Raw genomic sequence first — 24,772 nt, forward strand, 5'->3', positions numbered from 1 at the left:
CCAGTACATCATGGGAACAGGGCAGATCAAACTACCAAGCCAATTCTTCACCAGAAAGGAGACAAGCTACCGGGGACCGGTTTCTGGCATTTCAGCCTCGTCGGCCCGGCTTGCTTGAATCCTGATGGAGCAGTGAGCAAGGGACTCATGTCTGAGTATACCCTGCCACACCTATAGTGGCCAAAAACGATTCAGAAAAGGGGGTGGTGATGAACAGAGTGTCTGAATTAAGCAGACCACTCTTACCCAGTCCAAAGATCAGGGCTTGATCCATCACCGTTATTTAGCTCACTGCCCCATCCCAGCTCAGAACCTGGCTATATGCAAATTAGTCTGCCCCTGGCCCAGTACATCATGGGAACAGGGCAGACCAAACTACCAAGCCAATTCTTCACCAGAAAGGAGACAAGCTACCGGGGACCGGTTTCTGGCATTTCAGCCTCGTCGGCCCGGCTTGCTTGAATCCTGATGGAGCAGTGAGCAAGGGACTCATGTCTGAGTATACCCTGCCACACCTATAGTGGCCAAAAACGATTCAGAAAAGGGGGTGGTGATGAACAGAGTGTCTGAATTAAGCAGACCACTCTTACCCAGTCCAAAGATCAGGGCTTGATCCATCACCGTTATTTAGCTCACTGCCCCATCCCAGCTCAGAACCTGGCTATATGCAAATTAGTCTGTCCCTGGCCCAGTACATCATGGGAACAGGGCAGACCAAACTACCAAGCCAATTCTTCACCAGAAAGGAGACAAGCTACCGGGGACCGGTTTCTGGCATTTCAGCCTCGTCGGCCCGGCTTGCTTGAATCCTGATGGAGCAGTGAGCAAGGGACTCATGTCTGAGTATACCCTGCCACACCTATAGTGGCCAAAAACGATTCAGAAAAGGGGGTGGTGATGAACAGAGTGTCTGAATTAAGCAGACCACTCTTACCCAGTTCAAAGATCAGGGCTTGATCCATCACCGTTATTTAGCTCACTGCCCCATCCCAGCTCAGAACCTGGCTATATGCAAATTAGTCTGTCCCTGGCCCAGTACATCATGGGAACAGGGCAGACCAAACTACCATGCCAATTCTTCACCAGAAAGGAGACAAGCTACCGGGGACGGTTTCTGGCATTTCAGCCTCGTCGGCCTGGCTTGCTTGAATCCTGATGGAGCAGTGAGCAAGGGACTCATGTCTGAGTATACCCTGCCACACCTATAGTGGCCAAAAACGATTCAGAAAAGGGGTGGTGATGAACAGAGTGTCTGAATTAAGCAGACCACTCTTACCCAGTCCAAAGATCAGGGCTTGATCCATCACCGTTATTTAGCTCACTGCCCCATCCCAGCTCAGAACCTGGCTATATGCAAATTAGTCTGTCCCTGGCCCAGTACATCATGGGAGCAGGGCAGACCAAATTACCAAGCCAATTCTTCACCAGAAAGGAGACAAGCTACCGGGGACCGGTTTCTGGCATTTCAGCCTCGTCGGCCCGGCTTGCTTGAATCCTGACCATTGAGCCACACTTCTCCACTACTGTGTTAGCTCGCAGAGTACCTCTCCTGGATATCTGCCAAGCAGCCATGTGGGCGTCACTCCACACATTCACTAAGCACTGTTGCTTGGATAGTCAGGTCCATCGAGACAGGCATTTCGCCTGCTGGGTCCTTCAGGACTATCTGAATTTAAAGCAGTTTACAAACCCTCCTCCGGGGAAGTATTGCTTGGGGATCTACTCTAAGGGAAGGAATCTGCAGCTAGAAGTCTCTGTCAGACGAGCAAGTTACTTACCTTCGGTAACGCTTTTACTGGTAGAACCTCTACCTAACTGCAGATTTATTACCGGCCCTCTCATTTTCCAAGTTATGCAAACTTGGCTCTTCACTTCAAAGGTCCCATTAGATGCAACACTCTAGTCAAGCATTGTTTAGTTTTTTTTTGTGGCTCCACATTCTTGATGAAGAAATAGTCATGAAAAAAACTGATGTCAGCACGCTTGAGTGGCAGCTATGTGAACACTGCACCGTCACTTCTGACACGGACGACATAGATGCAGAAAAGGCTGGTGCCACCTACCGGTGCGGAGTGTTAATGCTCAAGATTTTCAGGATCCAATATGATGAGTGGGAGGTATTATAAGGTGCGGAATCTGCAGTTCGACAGAGTTTCTACCAGAAAAGGTGTTACTAAAGGTAAGTAACTTTTTCAATATTTCTACTACTATTACTATTACTACACTGCTACTACTAATAATAATATTAATAATATGTATTATCTACAAAGTTCTTTTGTATACAATTACTGTTATCAAACTAAAATGGCTATATGGTAGATTTGTCACTGTTTTACTTCATGCGTGGTTGGTGTAAGAGTACTGAGTATGGGGATGATGTAAGAGTACTGATACAATTGCTTGATGTGTAAGTATTATCAGTGTGCTTGGTGTTGGAATAATGTGCATGTGTGCTGGATGTATGGAGAATGTGAGTATTTTCAGTGAGGGAATTGAGTTGCAGCTCTGGCTTTGGTGGCTGTGTGAAGAGAGGTGGCGTGGATTTCTGATTTTGGCCTGGTGGTAAGTTCTTGATTTTTTCTTAGGTTACGGAGTTGGTGCTGGTGGTCTCCCTGGAGGTGAGTTGCTAAAAAATATACCCGATGAACAAAAGGAATTAAATGTAGTAAGGCGGAGGAAATCCTGAGCAACAAAGAAAGAAGAAATATGTAAAGTCCCCTTAGTGTGGCTTGCTGTATAAGTGCAGGCTGAACTGTAATATGTAGAAATTATGGTAAGGGTGATGGTGCAGGAGTGCTGGTTCTGGGTTTGTAGAAAAACAAGATTGGCCATGAGGCATAGTCTTGTCAAATATATTGCAGATGTGGGATAAGAACTCTAGATTTGGGCAGAACATGAGGCCTGGCTATTGAGTGTATTGTATGAGTCCACGATACATGAGGAATGCTGTAGGGATGATTGCTATTGGGAATAGCAGTGGAGCACGGAGTGCAAGGACCAAATTGTGATTGGTGTGAGGACTGGTGTTAGTGCCAGTGCTAGGGTGATGCATGGTAGCTCACATGTAAAATTACAATTCTGCATCTGTTTTCAGAATTTTACTAGCAAACATGGAGTCTTACCTTATGTTTTAATTCGTAGAGCAATGGTGTATATGCTTCAACCAAGTATCTGTTTTAACCTAAATAACTATAAAGATACTATGATATTACTCCTGTTATCAACATTATGTACATATATATATATATATATATATATATATATATATATATATATATATATATATATATATATATATATATATATATATATATATAGTTAGGATTGTTTTCCATAGGGAAATCGCAACATTCTATTGGGAATAACTTTGGCGCCGGTTGAGGAATCTTCCTGAAATTTTCCTTAACTTTGCCTCGCGGCGCTCCGCTCCTTCCCTGAAAGTTTGGGGGGGTTTCGTCAAGCGGGGGCCGAGATAAAAGGGGGTCCCAAAACGTGTTTTCCCCATGTTAATTTCCATAGGGCGGTTGGACTCACTTTTAGCCCGAACTGCTGAATGGTTTTCCACCAAACTTGGCAAAATTGTAGGGACTGGTAGCCCGACGTGCCTTTGCTATGTCTCAAGATATGTGCTCCAGTGGTTTTTACGAAAATTAACTTTGAAAAAATATATATTGGGCTACATTGGGCTATATATATGTTAGAGCCCAAATGTAGCCCAATGTAGCCCAATGTAGCCCAAAGATGGCCACCAGAGACAAAAAAAACAAATGTAGCCCAAATATCAGCCAGATGTAGCCCAACTATAGCCCAATGACAGAATGTCCCAGAGTGTTCTAAAGAACAACTAGAGTGCTAACAGTCTTACTTATGACAAAAGTATGGCACACCTGAAGTCATCTTGATTGGAATAAAGTGTTAACACTTAAAACATTTAATTTGCAAAGGAACAAAATGAGGGGTTTCATTTTGCCATAGAAATTTTATATATATATATATATTCACTGAAAAAACCATAGGTTACACACCAGTTATAGTTAGGAATTAGAATTTAAAAAACCTTTGAAATTCACTGAAAAAACCATAGGTTTCACACCAGTTATAGTTAGCTGGAAATTTTAATCGCATAAAACCATTGAAATTCCCACGTTATAGTTAGTTGGACTCACTATAACTTGCACGTCTGCAATGCACTGCTGATGACGTCACATATTACATCACTCATGCATATATTTAAATATTTAAACATTACTCGCTAATATATGTATTCACTAAGATACACTTAATAAGCCAGTTAACCAATCAATTTTTTTGTTTAAAACACTGAAAAAACCATAGGTTTCAGGCCTTATATAGTTAGGAATTAGCATTTAAAAAAACTTTGAAATTCACTGAAAAAACCATAGGTTTCAGACCTTATATAGTTAGGAATCAGCATTTAAAAAACCTTTGAAATTCACTGAAAAAAACATAGGTTTCAGGCCTTATATAGTTAGGAATTAGCATTTTAAAAAACCTTTGAAATTCACTGAAAAAACCATAGGTTTCAGGAGTTATATAGTTAGGAATTCGTTTTTAAAAAACCTTTGAAATTCACTCAAAAAACTATAAGTTTTAGTGGTGTTATAGTTAGCTGGACATTTTACTCATACAAAACCAATGAAATTGCTCCTATATAGTTAGTTGTACTAACTATATTTCGCGCACCCGCAATCCACTGCTGATGATGTCACATATTAGATCATTCATGGCATGGTCAGTGACATCACTGATGACATCTCATATGACATCACTGATGACATAACTGATGACATCATCCATGTGACAATCACATACACCTTTTCATACACTATTACAATTTTTCATCACTGTTTGTAAAATGCAGAGTATCATATTTAAATCCATTGTCACAGCAATACAAGTATCTAAAACTCAGTGATTCATAGATGTATACACACATCTAATCACTTACCTATGGATTCACTCATACATGCTGTCAATGAACAATAGAACACTATCAAAAATACTTATTCATCTATATCGACATTAAACAACAGCACGCATCCTATTCACATATGAAGTCATCCTACTCACTTATGCAAACAATGGATCATACTTACATATTTACTTAGCAAAACACTTATACAAACACCACTTCTTCTATTCATTTAGATAGTAAGTCATACTTAGTGAATTATAAAATCATTATTACAAGTATACAGTTATCCATACAGTCACTCACACAATCATTGTGTATACTTGTGTATACTTATTTATATACAACAACTGACACATACATTGCCTTTTGTTGGACCTGTACCTTTGAGAAATATATTTGCTCATCACCACACCCATAAAGAGATCCCCTCACCCAAACTGTTAGAACATGTAGTTTTAACTTCATATATCTACTGAATCAACTATTCACACATCTTTGGACAGTCACACACCCCCCACCGAACCACACACACTTTCACACTCCCATACAAATACTCAGTTAACTAATCAATAACTTATATAGACTTTCACATAGCTAGTAACCAACTGTAGAATCAGTTTACACAACAACTGACAAAGTGATACAGATATTCACACAGTTTAGTCACTATCCACTATATTTAGTGAGACATTATAAATTGGTCAAGTAAACAGTCAATTACACTGCTACTAAATCCTCCATCCAAATATTTATTTATATATATCCACTCATTCTTCAATGTAAATTGCTATATATATAATGCATATTTAAATCACGAGGCAAACCACATTCACTGGATGATGTCATCAGTGATGTCACTGACCATGTCATGAATGATCTAATATGTGACATCATCAGCAGTGGATTGCGGGTGCGCGAAATATAGTTAGTACAACTAACTATATAGGAGCAATTTCATTGGTTTTGTATGAGTAAAATGTCCAGCTAACTATAACACCACTAAAACTTATAGTTTTTTGAGTGAATTTCAAAGGTTTTTTAAAAACTAATTCCTAACTATATAACTCCTGAAACCTATGTTTTTTTCAGTGAATATATATATATATATATACATAATACCAAAGCACTCTCGACAATGGTTCTAAACAGTAGTTCCAAAACTTAATATTCACTTAATTCTTTATTCAAGATAGACAACAGAGTTCGATGGTTGTAGATCGTAGCGTGTATTTAGTGCAAGAAAAACAGCCTACACATGTTTCGTCACGCAGTAACTTCTTCAAAGCTAAATACGCGGTCATGTGGTCATGGGAAGCCGAGTAGCAATGTACATCTAATACTTTTATTAGTAATTGGTGAAAAAGTGGTGGATACATTATTTCCACACGCTTTCAACGTTCACTGAATGATCCCAAGTCTTCTTCTGGTTCCTGTTAAGTACCTCCCCCCCCATTCAGTTAACTGTCCCAACAATGTATCCTGCTAAGTGGTGTGAGACATCTTCTGATGTAAATCGGTCTCAAATAGTCGACGTGAGTACATGATAAGCCTCAGTGTCAGCCCTCCACTCCAGGGACGCTGACAACACTTCATGGGCGCAGACATGGAGACTTATCATGGACTCACTTGTGTCGACTATTTAAGACTGATCTACATGTTAATGTTGAAATGAATGCAAAAACAAATAATTATGAAAAAATCTCCACTACTTTTCTGTCAAAGCTATATTGAAGTGCTGTCATGGGTCTCTGCTCATTCAAAAAGGAGTCCTTTCTGCACAATTAAAAAATTGTGATTGTAGTTTCTTTTAGTGTGGCAGTGGTTTTTAACTGTTCTGCCAAAGTTAACAGTAGAGAATACAAGCCCTGTGCTGACTCCTGGCTAAAAGTCGGTGCCAAGTTCCCCTAGAGCTTTACTAGCGGTTAGTACTGTCTGTCACCTCACAGAAGATGCTGCATCAAAGGCATTCCCTCAAGTTACCTTTATGAGTTGTTTGAGGGATCATTATTATAAAGTTTAGAGGCATAACGAAACTTGAGGGGGCTTCCCTGCAATGTACATGAAGGGGGGGGGGCCCACCCTCCGGACCCAGTCAGGACCTCTCTGGCCAGGAGCCTACTATCTGTGCCAACAGTGCTAAGGGCCCCCGCCTCCGCACATTGGGGGCAGCGGGGCTATTGTTACCCACTCCAGGGCTTCAGCTTATCATGCTTATGAACTAATTTAAAACTGTATTTTCTCCTGTTCAATAAACAATGGCAGCCATCATCCTCAAAATATGGACTTTGAAAAAGTAGAACAAAGACTAGAAGGCTGACCATCTCCATGTATTCTTCTTGGATCTGAAACAGTATCCCTTTGACATCAGAACTGATCCAACCTCCCTGCCGTTCTGGAAGAAATTAGAAAAGGAGCAGCACCCCTACAGAGTAGGACCCTAGTTGATGTGTACCTCTTGTAAACTATCTTGAATCATAAGCTCTCGCTGTTTGTTCATCATTCCTTGCTTCCCACCTATGTTTGTGATATACCAATTCTATAGATACATACACAGATGCTTTAAGATGGCTGACTAGTTCTCTAGGGCATATTTTCCATGTGGATCTCATAAGGAGCAGCTAATAGGCTGCAGCAAATAACATCTAATTAGACCGTCTAGATATAAGAAGGAAGGGCAGGGTGCTAATGGGTACACGGGGAAGCGACATGACAGAGAAGACCTCAGCTACAGTTCAAATCCAGTGATTGAATCAACTGTATAAATAATACTGACGATATATTGTAAAATTGCAATAGAACAGAGCTACTCTGTAACAAGTTGAGCGAGGTGGACAAACTTTGAGTTGCTACGGAACTTTATTTTTACAAATAGCGCTGGTGTAGTTATATTTGAACATCTCTGTATGACCACATTTGTGTTTTTTTGCAGGTTACGGTACTGGTGGTTTACCTGCAGGTGAGTTTTAAGGGACAGTAAGTGTGATATAAAGCTCTTCAATGGCATTATTTAAAAATGTGGTACATTTCATACCCAGACCTCTCAAACTGAAGCACTAAGCTAAGAATCTTATCTCTCCGACGTTGTTATTTTCACCATTCCCCTTACCATGGTCACGTCATCAATATTTTTACGTACCATATTTTTTTATATACTGTGGCATCTATTCGCTTGTCAGATTTTACAGTATCACATGCTGTTACCGTGCTAAGAGAGGCAGATTCGAACTTAGGGCATCATTAGGATGGCCGGCGGACTTTGTCCGCACGCCATCCTCATGGTAAATGGAACCGCCCGCCATAAGAGCGGGGGTCCCGTGGGGGCAATTTGGATGCGCCCTCCACAGTGGCGGGCGCATCCTGTATTTTTAACTTTGCGGCGGGCGGTGCTTTGAGCACCGCCTGCCGCAATGCTAAAAATGCATGTTGTGCTTTTCAAAGCACAACGTAACAGGCCCCGCGCGGTGTCTGTCACGTTGTGCTTTGAAAGGCAAGGGGGTACAATAAGTACCCCCCATGTGCACCCCCACCCTCCCGGAGTCCCTGGGGGCCCGCTACGGGCCCCACAAGCAGACTCCGCATGCCTTTCCGTGGCGGCAATGCCACCACGGAACCATAGATGTGATGATGCAAATAATGACTCCTTTGTGAACAAGGGTCCTTTGGAGCCAGATTCTCTTATTGCCTAGATCACTGAGTGATTTCTGGTTGGTCGGGGTTCTTCTCGCCACACTGATGTTTTAGTATGATATTTTACCGAGGGCTCTGCTTTCTGTCCATGCACTGGTGGCCTCTTGAGGTTTTGGTGTCTTATTTATTCGACACTGTAAGTCTCCTGTATCCCATTACATTTGGATGTCTTTCTGTGATGTGATGACCATGTGAACGCTCCTTTGTGTTTCCCTCAGGAGTGTACCCAGGCTTTGGACAGAAACCTCCCAAACCAGGTACCTTTATTAGTACAGTTGAAACGTCTAGGAAGAGCACATATTTCCTTCAGATAATGCCATTCACTTGTATGTGAATTTGAATATGCCACACTTGTGAAGACAGTAAATTTCAAAAGCAAAAAATGGGACCATGTTTCGTGTCATGTGCTACTTAATACTTAGCGGCCAATGTTTTGTGGCTATAAATCCACACACATAGTCACATAGAAAGGTGAGTGATCATATAGTGATCCAGCGCTCTCACCAAAATATTGCACAAATGACACTATTTACTACCACAAAACTTACATTACAACACTAGGCCCATAACAACAATAGAGCGCTTGAATCATGAGGCGATAAGATCTAAATATAGTTGTTTAAACCATCTGCAATAATCAAGACCAGCTTGTCATTTTAGAAAGTTTATTTTAACACATCTAGAAAAACTTAGGTTTTGGTATTTTATTAAACAAGCATTAGAAAATGTCATAAAGAAAGATTTATTCAGTATTAATAAAAAGAGCATAAATCAAGAATTATTATTCATTAGCAGGAATAAGTAAAATTAAGCATTTCCCAAAATCCTAACTATATCTCTGTCTCTACCCTCATCACCTAGTAATAAAGTAATTAATAAAAACTCCTGTCCTCACGTGTAAAGTCCATCAGCATTACATCGTCCTCCAGAATTCTCGAGCGTAAGCCAACTATGTGTTCTCTGAACCTATTCTTATACCCTAATTTAGCTGAGCTAATTATTTTTCACATTCCAGCAGACGAATTCTAGTTCTCCATTGGCTGAGCCACCTCGTACCACAGTAAACTGTGACACCTCCTTCTTACATGCCCGGGCAAATTCACTAGTCCATTGTTCATTTAGAAGTCTTGGCAGCTTCTCCTTAGGCTGCTACATTTTGTAGCGACAGCTTCCTTTTAACCTTGAGCTAGTCAGCTCTGAACTCCCGTGGCACGTTAGCAAACGTTAGCAAATTTCTCCAAAAAGTCATCTTTTTAGCAGTTCAATCCAAAACCTTTCAAAATAAAAGCTCAGAGGCCTTTTCCATCCTTCTTGGAATTATTTTCACTTGAGCCATTTTCATCATTAGGCCTCTTTTCAAAGAGCGTCAATTTTCCTGCGCCACCTTCCCTGCGCCACTTTTAAAAGGGTACTATTTTCCTGCAGTCATCTCTAAGCTTCACTTGTAAAACTATTATATAAACAAACACAAAGAATAATTAATGAAAGAAATACAGTTTGTTCTGTTGCCTCCCATCATTGCTAATTATTAACCCATTAGTCTAAATTACCTAGCAGTAAAGCACAAATAAAGCAGCATTTTATATCTACCAGTCTTCATGAATCCAGCAGGGTTCTTTATGCACCTATAAAGAATATAGTGACACCACATAGACAAGGGAAGCAAAATAAGCACATGCCATTATTTAAAAACAGCTGCTATTAGTTATGACATGACAATAGACAAGATTAATGTATTATTTTCCACATACATAAGAATGCAACATAATGCACATTTATGAGCACATATGTTAGTTTCCCGCGTGTTCTGTAATGTAATGTATCTTTAAACTAGATTGAATTATTATACACACAGCACAAATTGTTAGCATTATTAATTTATTTATGGAAGTGTGACTTCATGGGTTTAAACAAATTTTTGTTTTCTATCCCGCTCCATCAACTCCCTCATCTGGTGATTAACAAATCACCACACCAGCACCCAAAATTTTAGCAAAGATTTTATCTAAGATGAACATGATTCAATTTCACCTGTGTTAGTATTTCTAAAGACTTATCTCATCAGTTTATCTACAATTCTCATATTGAGTTTTAAGAAACCCCTCTAGTTCTATTTCTTTCTCTTGTGTAACATGCAACTAAGCTTCAACAAAAGTGTTGCAAAAACTATAACTAATAAAATGTCAGTATCTTGCTTGTCATATTGACCTTAAACTTCTCCTTATTAATTTCTCAAAGAACAATAACCTAAATTAACCAAAGCAGAATTATATTTTCATTAAGCTTGCAAAGAAAAATAAAACAAAAATTTTAAAAATTTTACCAAAATTTTCTAAAAATTTCTAACACCCCCCTTTTTCAAATTTTTTTTTTTTTTTTTTTTTTATACTTTTTTAAACCTTCTAACAGTTTTTCTTCGACCTAATGTCACAATTTAATTTTTCAGCTAACAGTATTTCTTCGACCTTGTGTCATCTAACAAGATTTCTTCAGCCTTATGCCAAAAACAAAAACCTAAAATTTAACAGGTATGTACTTCAATCATTGTCACTTTTGTTTTCAATCTTTTCCTGACTGCAATCCATTACAGGTATCACTTCCATTCTCTTTCCTGTCTCACTTTTCTTTACAGAATCTCTTTGACTTGATTTTTCATCAATCTGTTTCTTTGATCTGTATCTCAATTTGAATTTTAGGTCTTCATTTTCTTCTGGCCAGTTATCACTTTTTCTTAGTAATTTCTTCTTTTGCTTGGTCACATTACATTCTGTTCTCCAAGCTCCTTTTCTGAATTTTCTTATTTCAGAATCTTCATCACTTTCATCAGTTTCAGTGTCAGACATTTCCATTCTGGACTCAGGTACTTCTTTACTCAGCAGCTTCACTCCGTTAGGAACGTCATCTTTGTAGCTGGTACTTGGCAATTCATTTTCTTCTTTTTCTACAATTACCTTTAACTTCCCAGTTTTAGAATTCCTGTTCCTGCTTTCAGAGCTACTTTTCTGCTTTTCAATACTCTCCTGGTCTTGAATCACAATCTGATCACATTCTTCTTCTGCTTCTTTTTCTGACAGATTTCCATCATTTTCTGAGTCTTCTGTCACAACTTTCAAGTCTTCTTCAATCAAGGCTTGTTTTCTATTTATGTTCTCCAGATGTCGACCCACTTGTCGATCTTCAAGATCTGGATTCTCTTCAGGCTCTTCTTCAGAATCTGAATCAGCAGTTGTGACACTATCCTCATCAGGATTTTCAGGTGTAGATACACAAAAAGTATGGCCAGTGTCAATCCACCTCTTCAGTCCTTTGCACTTCTCTGCATTTGCTGTGACAAGACTGACTAGCCTCCTTTTCTGCCACCTTGGCGCTAGATAATTTCTTTTTAGACGAACCTTTTTCCTGATTCTTTTTCCTGGTAACAAATCAAGTGCTTGCTCTTTTTCTCTTGTTTGCACTTCAGTTTCATCTTCATCAAACACAGAAATCATTTCATCTGATAAATTCCTGCAGTACTCCAAATTGATGCTATCATTGATAGTCATCATTCTCTTCTCTGGTATGAATGTCTGTCTCATGACCTTGTCCATCATAATCTCATGTGGACTTAAATCTGTCTTTTTATCAGTAGTGTTTCTCAGAAACATCAAAACAAGTGGAAGGACATCTGTCCACTTTGTACCTGCAACTAGGCACATTTTTACATTTCTGTCTTTTATAGTATCGTTCTCTTGCTCCTCAACATCTGAAATTTCTATTCTATCTGTACAATAGAGCAGTCTGTTTTCAATATGTCTTTTGCCATCTAGTAAATTTGCAACAGTAATTTCATCATTACGTCGCGTCTGAAATGTTTCAATCCATTTTGTAATCAAACAGTAAATCACAAAAATGTAGCACAGTTTGTAATGCAGTGACATCTCACAGAAATTCATTTGTAATCTGGTCAATGAACCACTCTCCTGTAATTCCGTTCCCAATCTCACAACTGTTCTCTTAATTGTGTTCACTTGCTGATAAGTCAGACACCTCTGGTAAAGAAATTCTGCAATTTTATGGTATATTCTGTCCATATCAGTAATCATGTTATTTAGCAAAACTATTCTACCATCTTTGTGTGACAAAATCTCATCCTCATCTCGCTGTCTAAAATCTACACTCAACCATGTGTTTCTCTCCTCATGAGTTGCTTCATCTTGTAAATCTTTGACTACCTGCCATGTTTCAACTACAGATGTTAGTATTAGTGAACTCAAAGCATGTTCATCATTCATTTTGTATGCTGCACATATCACGACAGCAAACCTTTCTGCCAATTGAATATCATCAATCAATCTTTTAATTAAATTTGCATTTCTGAAAAGTGAACCTGCAGAAGTCAATGTTTTAATCTGTTGATCAATTGCGTCCTTCACTTTGATGTCTTCACTTAAAAGAACATTAATTTCATTCCAATATTCTGGAAGTGCATCTATTCTTTTTAGACTGTTTTCTTGTTCTTTATTGAATCCTGTATCTATATTGTCTGTCTGTTCATTAACAAAATTTTGCAATGGCAATGAAGCCATGTCATTCTGCTGAACCATTACCTGTCGCTGTATTTTTAGCTGTTCATTCAGCTCATTTATCTCAATCTCCTTTTCCTTTGACCATAATTTTGACTCATCAGACTGTGTCAATTTAATCAGATCAGTATCAGACTTCTCACTTACCAGAACTGAAGTCATTTCTGTTTCTTGCTGAGTTGCAATCCCTACTAATTCAATTTCAAGTACAATGGAATAAACCTTTTCAATTAATGGGACTTTTAAAACTGCGGAATTAATTTCATCTTTTCCCAGTGTAGGCACTATCTCTGTTTCCATAATTTTCATAGACTCCTTTAAATCATTTGATGAATTTATATGATCAGGAATATTAATTCCAGATGTACCAAGCATTTCATCATGCTTTTCTGTCGCATCAATTTTAGTAGAAGTCTGAGCTGACATCATGTCAATCTGATCTTGGACTTTTGGCGTTGCATCAATCTGCTCTGGGAGTCTTCTTGGATTTCTGTTCTGATCCATATTTACAACATCAATTGTACACTGATCTATATTTTCTACTCTGATACTTTTATTATTTATTTTCGCTAATTTGGGAATCTTTAATTTATTCTCACATTTAGCAACAACCTTTTTCATTTTCTTATATAAGGAAGACATTTTCTTTAATTAATTTGGTAAATGTACTTTCTAAATTTGCCTTGCAGCGTTTGCTGATCAATTAATTAATTAATTTAACAAGGTCAGGTGAAGAAAACTTTATAACTCAGTCAATTTAATTTTTCTCTTAATTTACCTGTATCACTAATTATAATTAACCTGTAAAGAAAAATTATCAATTTGCAAAAACAGTAGCAACGTAATATATTTATTTATAACAATACCAATATATAATCACATGTGTTTTAAATGTACTTATATTTTCACTTACACACCTTCTGCAACATATACCTGTAAAAATTTAAGCCTCAATGTGCTTGCTTTTAATTTAAATAAAATGTTTTGCTGCAAAAATGTATGAGAAATAAAACAAGGTCAGTAAAGTGATTGTCTCAGGACCGAAATGTTGCCAAGCACTAAGCTCTTAGAACGTTAAATAACAGTAGGTACTAATAACAATGCTCATTCTCTACCAGGCGCTCTGCTCACTTATTTAAAAAATCAGTTATTAGGCATAAATCAGCAGATGAGAACAAAGCCTCAGTGACTTCTGCTTTCTAAAAGCCCATTCCTAATATTATTAATGAGGGACGTTTTCTTTCAAAAAAATTTTTTTTGATTTATGTCATTAAAAAAAACGAAGCTCTGGGCACTAACACTAGAAAAATCGAAGCCCTAACATTCTCGGCAGATGTAAACAACACTTCGGCCAATCATAGCATCACAAATGCCTTGGCCAATCAGAGCACGGCGCTCCAGCCAATCAGAGCGCTGCTTCCACGACGCGCAACCAATCACAACACAGCTGTAGCTGTAACACTACTGCTGCTGCTATACTCTCTCTCCTCGCGCTCAGCGTCTCCCTCCCCTCGCGGTCAGCCCTTCATACATCTGTGCACCTGAAACAGCGGGGTAATGTTAATTTATGTGGAAGATTATGGCTCATAACATTGTGCCATTAATTCTAAAACAGCGCACAGCACTCGTCGCTATACACAAATCAGGGACACACAACAAATCAGAAATGACACGCACTTTTCTTTCTTTAATTACTAATTAATAGCGCGGCTGTAGCGGGGATACTTGTAACCATTTATCTCAGCAGTGGTGACGTGCATTGGCCAATGGGAGCGCAACCACTCCAAACACAGGAAACGGTGTTAGCGAATTCCAGCACTGCTTTGCACAACGCCTGAACCAATCAGAGCGCGGCTGAGAGGGCCTCGCCCAATCAGAGCGCGGCTCTGCCTATGACGCGACGGCGTTCTAGCCAATGGCAGCGCGGCGGCTGACGCAAGCAGCCGCTGCAGCTGGCAGCTCTCTCCTTTGCCTCTCGCTCGGCAAACAGCCCCTCCTTCACAAAATGTATCTACAATACAGCGTGTTACGCTTGTGGCATACATCAACTAAAACAAAGTTCATGGCAGTTGCAGTTTCGAGCTCCTTTCCCTCGCGCCTCGAATTTTATTGTTTCTTAAGCTTTGGGGCACTTATATAATATCTATCTCACGAGCAACCACTTTAAACTTAAAAACGCTGTCAGCGAATCAGGGCACAGTTTTGACGCTTTAACCAATCAGATCGCGGCGGCTTTTACACACACGGCCGCTGCTTCTACAGCTCTCTCCTTTCGCGCTCTCACTAGCAAACAGCCCCTCCCTTATGAAATGCTTTATAAACAATATTCACCAGTCGTTCTCACACTTCTGGTGATACGCAATGCTAAAACGAAGTAAAGAATCAAATTAGGCACACTTATAATTTAGAGAGGAATTCATTTAGCAGTGACACACGCATTATTTATTTGCATCATTACTTGCAAAAGAAATTTTAAAATGGGGACACTTGAATTTATAAGCAACTTGGATAATTATGGTGATACACATCAACTAAATACCCGACCACCTAAATTAATATAATACTCTCACTGCTTTGTTGTGAGGCTTTTGGCTTTTAACCAATCAGAGCCTAGCTTTACTATGACGCTCCGGACGCCTTACCCAATCAGAACGCGGCCACTCTGACGTAGGGAGCTGCTGCAGCTTCAGTCTCTCCCCACACGCTCTCACTCCTAAAACAGCCCCTCCCTTACAATTTTCGATCGGGGCACTTTTCAATGATTTTAAATAGCGTGCAGTGCTTTTAAGTGCATTTAAACAACGCACAATACTTTTAGAAAGTCTTAGAATGGTACAGACTTTAATTAGAACATTCCTAAGTACCTTAGAATTACCTTTGGTACAATTTAGTGAATATATAAAAACGCAACACATCTGTCTGCTTCTCTAATTAGGATAGTTTACATACATTCAAGTATCCACACTTCGGAATAGTCGGCGCTATTCACACTAAGGATAATTTACATTTGCCAGTAGAGCAACTCTTACCCTACCCTTCTAACACGTAAGAATATGAACTCATTTTCCTCTGAACGCACCGCGAAGTGACAGTATCTAAGAGTTCCACTTGAACATACCTTACAAAACAATCACGCACTTTCACACTGAAAATTCCCTAATTTCAAACACACATGAAATCCGTACAGGACTCTCACCTGTTTATAGAAATCATGCACCGTTAGCAAAATAACACCGTTATCCGTACAGGACTCTCACCTGTTTATAGATATAAAACATGTATCCGTACAGGACTCTAACCTGTTTATAGATAATCATGCACCGACATTACCCTGCCCTTCACTCAAGCTCGAATATAACTAATACTCTTATCACAGTGAGTTTTATGGAAGGCGCTTTGTCCCTATTCTCATGCTGCTCTAATTTCTTACAAAACCCTCACTATTACAAGATTCACACCTAGCCCTAAAACTGTGTTGCACGGCGACAACACTGTATTGCACGGCGACAATACTTCTGGTACACGGCGATACCAACAGTGATACTCGGCGATATCACAGAAACAGATCAGATATTCTGCATGACTACCTTCTCATCACACAGTTTTTGTACCGGTACACACATAGCACAAATTAAACAAACTCAACATGTGTTAAAACTTAATCCTATGATTTTACCAACATATATGTATCATGCATGTAACATGTATGTCAAAAACAACATATATAAACCGTCCGATGGCTACCAGAAATTGATCCAGCGCTCTCACCAAAATATTGCACAAATGACACTATTTACTACCACAAAACTTACATTACAACACTAGGCCCATAACAACAATAGAGCGCTTGAATCATGAGGCGATAAGATCTAAATATAGTTGTTTAAACCATCTGCAATAATCAAGACCAGCTTGTCATTTTAGAAAGTTTATTTTAACACATCTAGAAAAACTTAGGTTTTGGTATTTTATTAAACAAGCATTAGAAAATGTCATAAAGAAAGATTTATTCAGTATTAATAAAAAGAGCATAAATCAAGAATTATTATTCATTAGCAGGAATAAGTAAAATTAAGCATTTCCCAAAATCCTAACTATATCTCTGTCTCTACCCTCATCACCTAGTAATAAAGTAATTAATAAAAACTCCTGTCCTCACGTGTAAAGTCCATCAGCATTACATCGTCCTCCAGAATTCTCGAGCGTAAGCCAACTATGTGTTCTCTGAACCTATTCTTATACCCTAATTTAGCTGAGCTAATTATTTTTCACATTCCAGCAGACGAATTCTAGTTCTCCATTGGCTGAGCCACCTCGTACCACAGTAAACTGTGACACCTCCTTCTTACATGCCCGGGCAAATTCACTAGTCCATTGTTCATTTAGAAGTCTTGGCAGCTTCTCCTTAGGCTGCTACATTTTGTAGCGACAGCTTCCTTTTAACCTTGAGCTAGTCAGCTCTGAACTCCCGTGGCACGTTAGCAAACGTTAGCAAATTTCTCCAAAAAGTCATCTTTTTAGCAGTTCAATCCAAAACCTTTCAAAATAAAAGCTCAGAGGCCTTTTCCATCCTTCTTGGAATTATTTTCACTTGAGCCATTTTCATCATTAGGCCTCTTTTCAAAGAGCGTCAATTTTCCTGCGCCACCTTCCCTGCGCCACTTTTAAAAGGGTACTATTTTCCTGCAGTCATCTCTAAGCTTCACTTGTAAAACTATTATATAAACAAACACAAAGAATAATTAATGAAAGAAATACAGTTTGTTCTGTTGCCTCCCATCATTGCTAATTATTAACCCATTAGTCTAAATTACCTAGCAGTAAAGCACAAATAAAGCAGCATTTTATATCTACCAGTCTTCATGAATCCAGCAGGGTTCTTTATGCACCTATAAAGAATATAGTGACACCACATAGACAAGGGAAGCAAAATAAGCACATGCCATTATTTAAAAACAGCTGCTATTAGTTATGACATGACAATAGACAAGATTAATGTATTATTTTCCACATACATAAGAATGCAACATAATGCACATTTATGAGCACATATGTTAGTTTCCCGCGTGTTCTGTAATGTAATGTATCTTTAAACTAGATTGAATTATTATACACACAGCACAAATTGTTAGCATTATTAATTTATTTATGGAAGTGTGACTTCATGGGTTTAAACAAATTTTTGTTTTCTATCCCGCTCCATCAATAGCACCATGCCTCCAGAAACTTCCAAAGTTGTGTGAGAGATGGCTGACAAGCTCTGACATCTACAGTGTGGTTTAACTCTGCCAACTGCAAACACAGACTGCTGTGTAGAGGTGCCAGCTGCAGATCAGTGGGCTGGAGTGTTTCCTACGTTGGAGCACTGCTTGCATAACTGCACTCCGTTCAGTTGAAGAACTGACTGAAGCTCTGACTGATTAGTACTATGTAGCAGGGTACTTTGTAGATACAGGTACTGTTGGGATCCTGTGCAGGAGCATTGATAGCGGGGCACTTTGACTGCGCACAACCTCCTGTCTACTGCAGGCAGTGTTATGTAAAAAAGCTGGCTGCAGTAGTGTCTAGGAGCACTGAATGAGGATTACTTCTTAGGAGTTCAGATTGAGCTGTACCGTGTAGTAACGCACTAGGTCTGCGGTGTAGTGAAGGAAAACTTCTGTGATAAGTGACTTTGAGCAATGTGTATAATGGATAACATACACTCACTGGCTGGGATGCCGAAGTGTGATGGCACTGCTGGTGTAGGATACTGTAATTTCTGGTGGAAGTATGGCTGATTACTCTGGTGGTGAAGTCTTTGCTTGTTCTCAGGTTATGGAGTTGGTGTTGGAGGTTTGCTGCCAGGTGAGTTAAATGGGGTTTTCTCCTAAGCACTTTGATTGATTGTACCATACCTTTAATTCCCTCTTGACATTAACGTGGATGGACATAACATATAAACTTCTTACCTGTAGCCACAAGGGACATGTATACCTTCTACAGCAAACATGGGGGGACCTCACTGACTATACCATGACATTACTGTAATTTAATTTAAAATCTGCCACGGGTCCCGCTCACTGTCCATGCATGAATGGTACTCTTAGGCCTGTACCCAAAGCCATGGCTTCCATCATTCAGTCCAACAGAGGTCCATTGCACAGTATCCACTGCTGACAGATACTCTTCAAATGCAGTGTTTCATTCACAAATGGTGGGGCCTAGAATCGGCTCTTGCACAGCAGAGTTTCAAGCAAAGATAAAAACCCAGTAGTTGGGCGATGAACCATCCTTCCCAACATACTATCAGTCTGCACTCCTTCTTTGGTGCTTGCATTGCTAGCAAGCTCACCTTGCACTAGCAGTCAAGGAATAAGAAGTACACATGAGTGTGCCTGGATTCCCTCTTTACTAGTCTGGGGTACAACTCGAAGAGTACACACCTAAATTTAGAACAATTAATGATTGTGTGGGAGAATATGCTTGATCCTTCAATGTTTTCCCCATGCTGGTTCTCATCATATTACCTTACTTTAATAGATGTGTCTAAAAATATTATGACTGCGCCCTGCTCCTGTCAACAAAATGGATCCATGTGCTGATATGGCTTCTCTTCTACTGATTACAGTAGCATTTTTACTTAGAACACAGCAATATGGAATACTAGCATAGACTATTTTACGCTAAGAACCATCTAAAATCTATTGGATAACAGCTAAATAACTCAGTGTTATGGCCTTGCTCTTTCACCACTTCAGCTGTCATTTGTCCCCAGCAGGGAGACCTGCATCATGACCATGGTGAAATGTAATGTCCTCATATAGGTAAGTGGGCATGAATGCAGACACGCAGCTTAGATTTCTGGCAAGTTAGCTTGGCCATTCATTTTCACAAGGATGGTAAAAAGTTAGCAGGCATTACTGGCACCATCTTTAATCATCTCAAAAACAACACTGTGTCTGCTATAGAAATTGTGATTAATAATAACTGAAGAGATACTGGAGAGTTCTAACCCCAGATCCTCTTTGTGAATAATTGATTTTGAAATGAGTACTTGAAGGAGCCGCAAAAGATCGTGGAGTTGCATCCCCTAAAAACATGTGTTTCTTTCAAAACTTTTTTTCCTTGACTTACTAAAGTAGGTTTACTTCGGATGGGAATATTATCGACCCTTATGAACTGCAGACATCTCTTCATTTGTGGTCCAGGATATTGAAGCCTTCTGTTAATGACCTCTTTTCTTTCCCTGCCATTTGACTCAGCTTGGCCCAAGTTTTAGAATTGCAAAGCTCAACGGTCTAGAGTTTCTTCAGCCTCCTGTATGCTTTTGTAAGTTGTATGGTTTTATGTGGCAGCAATCCACAGGAGTAGAAAGATTTTTATCTAGTTAGGCTACAGAGGGTTGCACTTCCATAGTCGAACCTGGAAATCACTGGGGCTTGAACAACTGATTTGAAGTCATCGAGTGGGAGGAAGGATTTAAATTTCCTTAATATGCTCATTTGGAAGTTGGCTCCTTTAGTAGCCGTACGGATGTAATCCTGCATTTTCAAATTCTTGTCAATGATTATTCCTAGAGATCTCATGGAATCTATAATGTGTGGAAGGCAATTAAGAGCAGTTAGTTGCTTCCTCCATTCTCTGATATCAGAGGACTGTTTGGGTGGGGCGATTAGGAGGAATTTCTTTGTTTGAGCATTTAGTTTGAAGTGGTTTCATGTCAGCCAGTTTTGAGTTTTTTGAAGAGTTGGGTTAAGAGAATTGGGGCCAGATGTAGGTGTCAAAATACCGGTCGGAATCGGCCGAAAATACAGATTTTCGGTAAAATTACCGATTCTGTAAAATTACAGAATCGGTAAATTTTACCGATTCGGTAAATTTACCGATTGGTAAAATTACTGAATCTGTATTTTCCTATGCAGGTAGCACTTCTAACAGTGCTACAGGGCCTTTAAAATTCGTTATTTACCATGTAATACAATTGCATGGTAAATAACGAATTCTTGTGTACATGCACATCTGTGCATGTACACCTGTGCCATGTGGCACACAGACATGCCCTAAGGGCATGTCTGTGTGCCACATGGCGCACAAGCCAGTTACAGGGGTGCAACAGGGTGTCAAAGTGACACCCTGTCCCCCTTTGCAATTCGGTATTTTTACCGATTCGGTAAATACCGATTCGGTATTTGCTATTGAATCCTATGGGATTCAAGGCCCATAGGATTCAATAGCAAATACCGATTCGGTAAAAAATACCGAATTATTACCCACATCAGATTTACCGATTCTAAAATACTGGATCTGTAAAATTCGGTATTTTAGAATCGGTAAATCTAAATTACCTACATCTAGCCCCGGGTATCTTCAGGGGAAGAGATTTTCAAGTACAATTGGGTGTTGTTGCCAAACATGTGATAGGGGATGTTGGATAGCTTCAGAATTTCTCTTAGTGGCTTCATGAACAGGTTAAAGAGGGTGGGAGAGATCAATGTAGGACCTTCAGCATGACAGGTGAAGAATTGGAAAGGGACTAATTAACCTTGATTTGTTGGGATCTGTTGTGGAAGAATGAGGTGAACCAATTAAGGATGGACCCAGAAAGCCCATCATACTTTCCCAAAAGTCTAGGAGCCTGTCATGTTTAACCATGTCAAAAGCTGACAATAGGTCAAGGAGGATAAGTAGGCAGAGTTAATTTTGATCCAGCATTTTTAGTCCATCATCTACTAAGTGCATTCAAGCCGATTCGGTCCTTATCGAGAGCCAGATTGAAATTGGTCTAAAAGTTGGAATTAGTCTATGCGGTTACCTAGTTGGATGTGAACACAAGTTTCCGGGAACTCCACCAGGGTCGGAATATTAGTGATTGGGCAGAAGTTGTTTAGGTCTGCCTGATCTGCCATGGGTTTCTTCAAAGTAAGGATTACCTGTCTGGACTTAAGGCAATATGGGATGGTGCCTTGATGGCATTTACTATGTTGGAGTAGAGTGAGATTATGGATAGTTTGAACTCAGTGAAGAAATTCAATGGCAGGGGGTCATTGAAGTAATTTGAGAGTTGAGTGATTGAGCGTTTTTTAAATTTGAAATACAAATCTGCCTGTATCCACAAGACCATAGGGTGCTGTCTAGGTGGGTGATGATGTAACAGGTGGTGTAATTCTGTGTAGTTGTTCCCACGCTGGGCGGCTGTCACATGACGGGCCACACAGCACCTTGGGCAGTGACTGTCTCCCTCACACCTTTTGGACGAGTAGTGACACTTGCATCCCCTAGATCGTGAGTATTGCTTCTACTCACAGGTTCTCGACGTGCACACCAGAGTTTACCTTTTTTGTGTACAGCCCAGATAGGAGCGTGGCTATCGAGGGGTGAATACCTGGCATGCACCCTCTAGGGTCATTACCCATTGCTGCTGACCCTGCAGTGGGGACAAAAACGCCCAATCATACCCACCTGCCAACTTCAAGCGGCGGTTATGTCTGATCCTCCCTTCCACGAGGATTTCGCCCAATGCATTGACCAGTATTTCACACTTAGCATATGGTTACTGCCACGCCCCGAGAAGTTGAGTGGGATGCCCATAAAGTGATGGTGTGAGGCCGCTGCTTGACGCTATTGAAAGACCTCTCGGATATAGATTGTGACCTCTGCTCCCTGGAGAAGTGGGTAGCCAGTCGTTAAGCCCCAACTGAGCAGCTTGACCAACTGTGCAAGCAGTGTAATGAGGCTGAAAGTACGCTCATTAAGCACGATTATAGGTGGCACGTGGCCCTGCAGCACCTGATGGGCGACCGTTCGGGATTGCTGTTGGCCTGGTTAGTGCAGGAGGGTCATCAGCGAGTCCCCATAGGCGCGATTTGCAAAGCCACTAATAGGATACACACTACACAACTAGACATAAACAGGGCATTCTGTGATTATTACCGTGAACTATATGCTGCCCCTGCTCCGCCATCCCTGTCCCATACCCTTGGATTCTTTTACTCCCTCCAGCTTATATGACTGAACGCCTTGTAGCAGGCTGAACTATACCAGCCACTGCAGCTGCAAGAGATCTGCATGGCCATAGCTCAGATTGAGCACAAGAAAACTCTGGGCACTGATGGACTGAAGATGGAATACTTTGCCACTTTTGTTACCCAAACCGCCAAGAGCCTTCTGGATGTATTTCTGGAGGCAGGGGAGCGGGGTCACTTTCCAGACTCACTTCGCAAGGCCATGATTGTGGTTTTGGGTGTGCGCTCCTACCGTCCCCTCTCCCTGCTTAACTTGGATTGTAAGATTCATGGCCGGGTGTTGGTGAACCATCTCCTACCTCTTGTCCACCTGTTGGTTCACACTGATCAATCGGCTTTATGCCAGGACGCAGCACTTTCATGAATATTCGCCAGCTACTGCACCTCAAGCACAATGCACCATCCAATACATTTGAACAAGTAGCTGTGTCACTGGACGTGGAGGAAGCATTCGACACCTTGAGCTGGGACTATCTCTTGCTAGTCCTTGCTGAGATGGGATCAGACCGGGATTTCTGGGATGGGTTTACACCCTCTATGCCAAACTTGCGGCGTGAGTGAAGACAGGACATGTCATCTCGGATAGATTTGATATTCGTAGGGTAATGAGATTAGGATGGATGCCCACTGTCCCCCTCTCATTTTTGCCCTGGCCATGGAACCCCTGGCCTGTCAACTCCGTTGGCAGGTGTAGGAGTGGGGCATCAAAGAAAGTAACATGGAACATATTTTATCATTATACGCTGATGATGCTTTAGTCATCCTATGTGGGGTGAGTGTGTCGCTCCCAGGCCTCATGCGGATAAAGGAAGCCTTTGGTGAGATCTCTGGGCTCCAAGTACTGTGTGTTCCCCATACTGCGCAGACCGAATGAAGACTGAACGGACCCCCCAGGAGCCCTCCTGCAATGGTGCTATGACACTTAAGTATTTAGGTATACAAATATAACAAACTGAAAGGGACCATAGGAGGGGAATCTAGATAAGGCTGTGAGTTCAATACACAGATCCTTACCTTTCTGATGCTCGAACCCGCTATCCCCACTAGGTCGGGTAGCAATATCTAAAATGTTGGTCCTCCACTATGTTATATTTCTTTGTGGCTCTTCCTATCATGCTCCCTGGGAGCTGTTTTAGGGAGTTAAACAGGCTGTTGCTTGAATTGATTTTGGGCTTGGGGCATCGTTGGGTTGCCCTAACCACAATCCAAGGCCCTCTCACAGACAGCGGTTTAGGGGCTTCTCACTTTGAGCTTTACTGCGCTGTCGCACGGTTGGAGTGGCCAATGACATGGTTGTGCACACCGCAACATCCCGAGACTATCCTGATGTGTGCGTCGTTGCGAGGGGCGAGCACCTACAAAGGGCTGTCTAATCCTACCTCCTGCTTACGTGACGAGCTTAGGCAGATGCTAGTAGCTCGTACCTGCTGGCGCAGGTATGTTCACTCCAAGGGCCCCATGCTCCCATATTCCCCAGCAATCATCATCTGGGATCTGCCTCTACTACACAGAGCGGCACAACGCTTCAACCCGGCTCCGTGGAGCAACGTGGAGCTCACATGGATAGGAGATCTTTATGACAA

General features: G+C 40.6%; 1 protein-coding gene across 23 annotated transcripts in view; it reads left to right on the plus strand.

Annotated features, from left to right (window-relative positions):
* Positions 1–24,772, plus strand: part of ELN (elastin) — a 496,210-nt gene that overhangs the window by 387,362 nt on the left and 84,076 nt on the right. For 8 of the 23 annotated variants that reach the window (XM_078679544.1, XM_078679533.1, XM_078679537.1 and 5 more), the window contains 4 exons: positions 2,586–2,618; positions 7,866–7,892; positions 8,842–8,880; positions 19,000–19,032. In XM_078679544.1, coding sequence (XP_078535670.1) covers positions 2,586–2,618; positions 7,866–7,892; positions 8,842–8,880; positions 19,000–19,032 — 132 coding nt within the window. The remainder of the gene's footprint in view (positions 1–2,585; positions 2,619–7,865; positions 7,893–8,841; positions 8,881–18,999; positions 19,033–24,772) is intronic. The other 15 variants (XM_078679545.1, XM_078679535.1, XM_078679539.1 and 12 more) reach the window with 3 other exon arrangements.

The sequence above is a fragment of the Lissotriton helveticus genome, chromosome 3_1 (assembly GCF_964261635.1).
Source record: "Lissotriton helveticus chromosome 3_1, aLisHel1.1, whole genome shotgun sequence".
Taxonomy (NCBI): domain Eukaryota; kingdom Metazoa; phylum Chordata; class Amphibia; order Caudata; family Salamandridae; genus Lissotriton; species Lissotriton helveticus.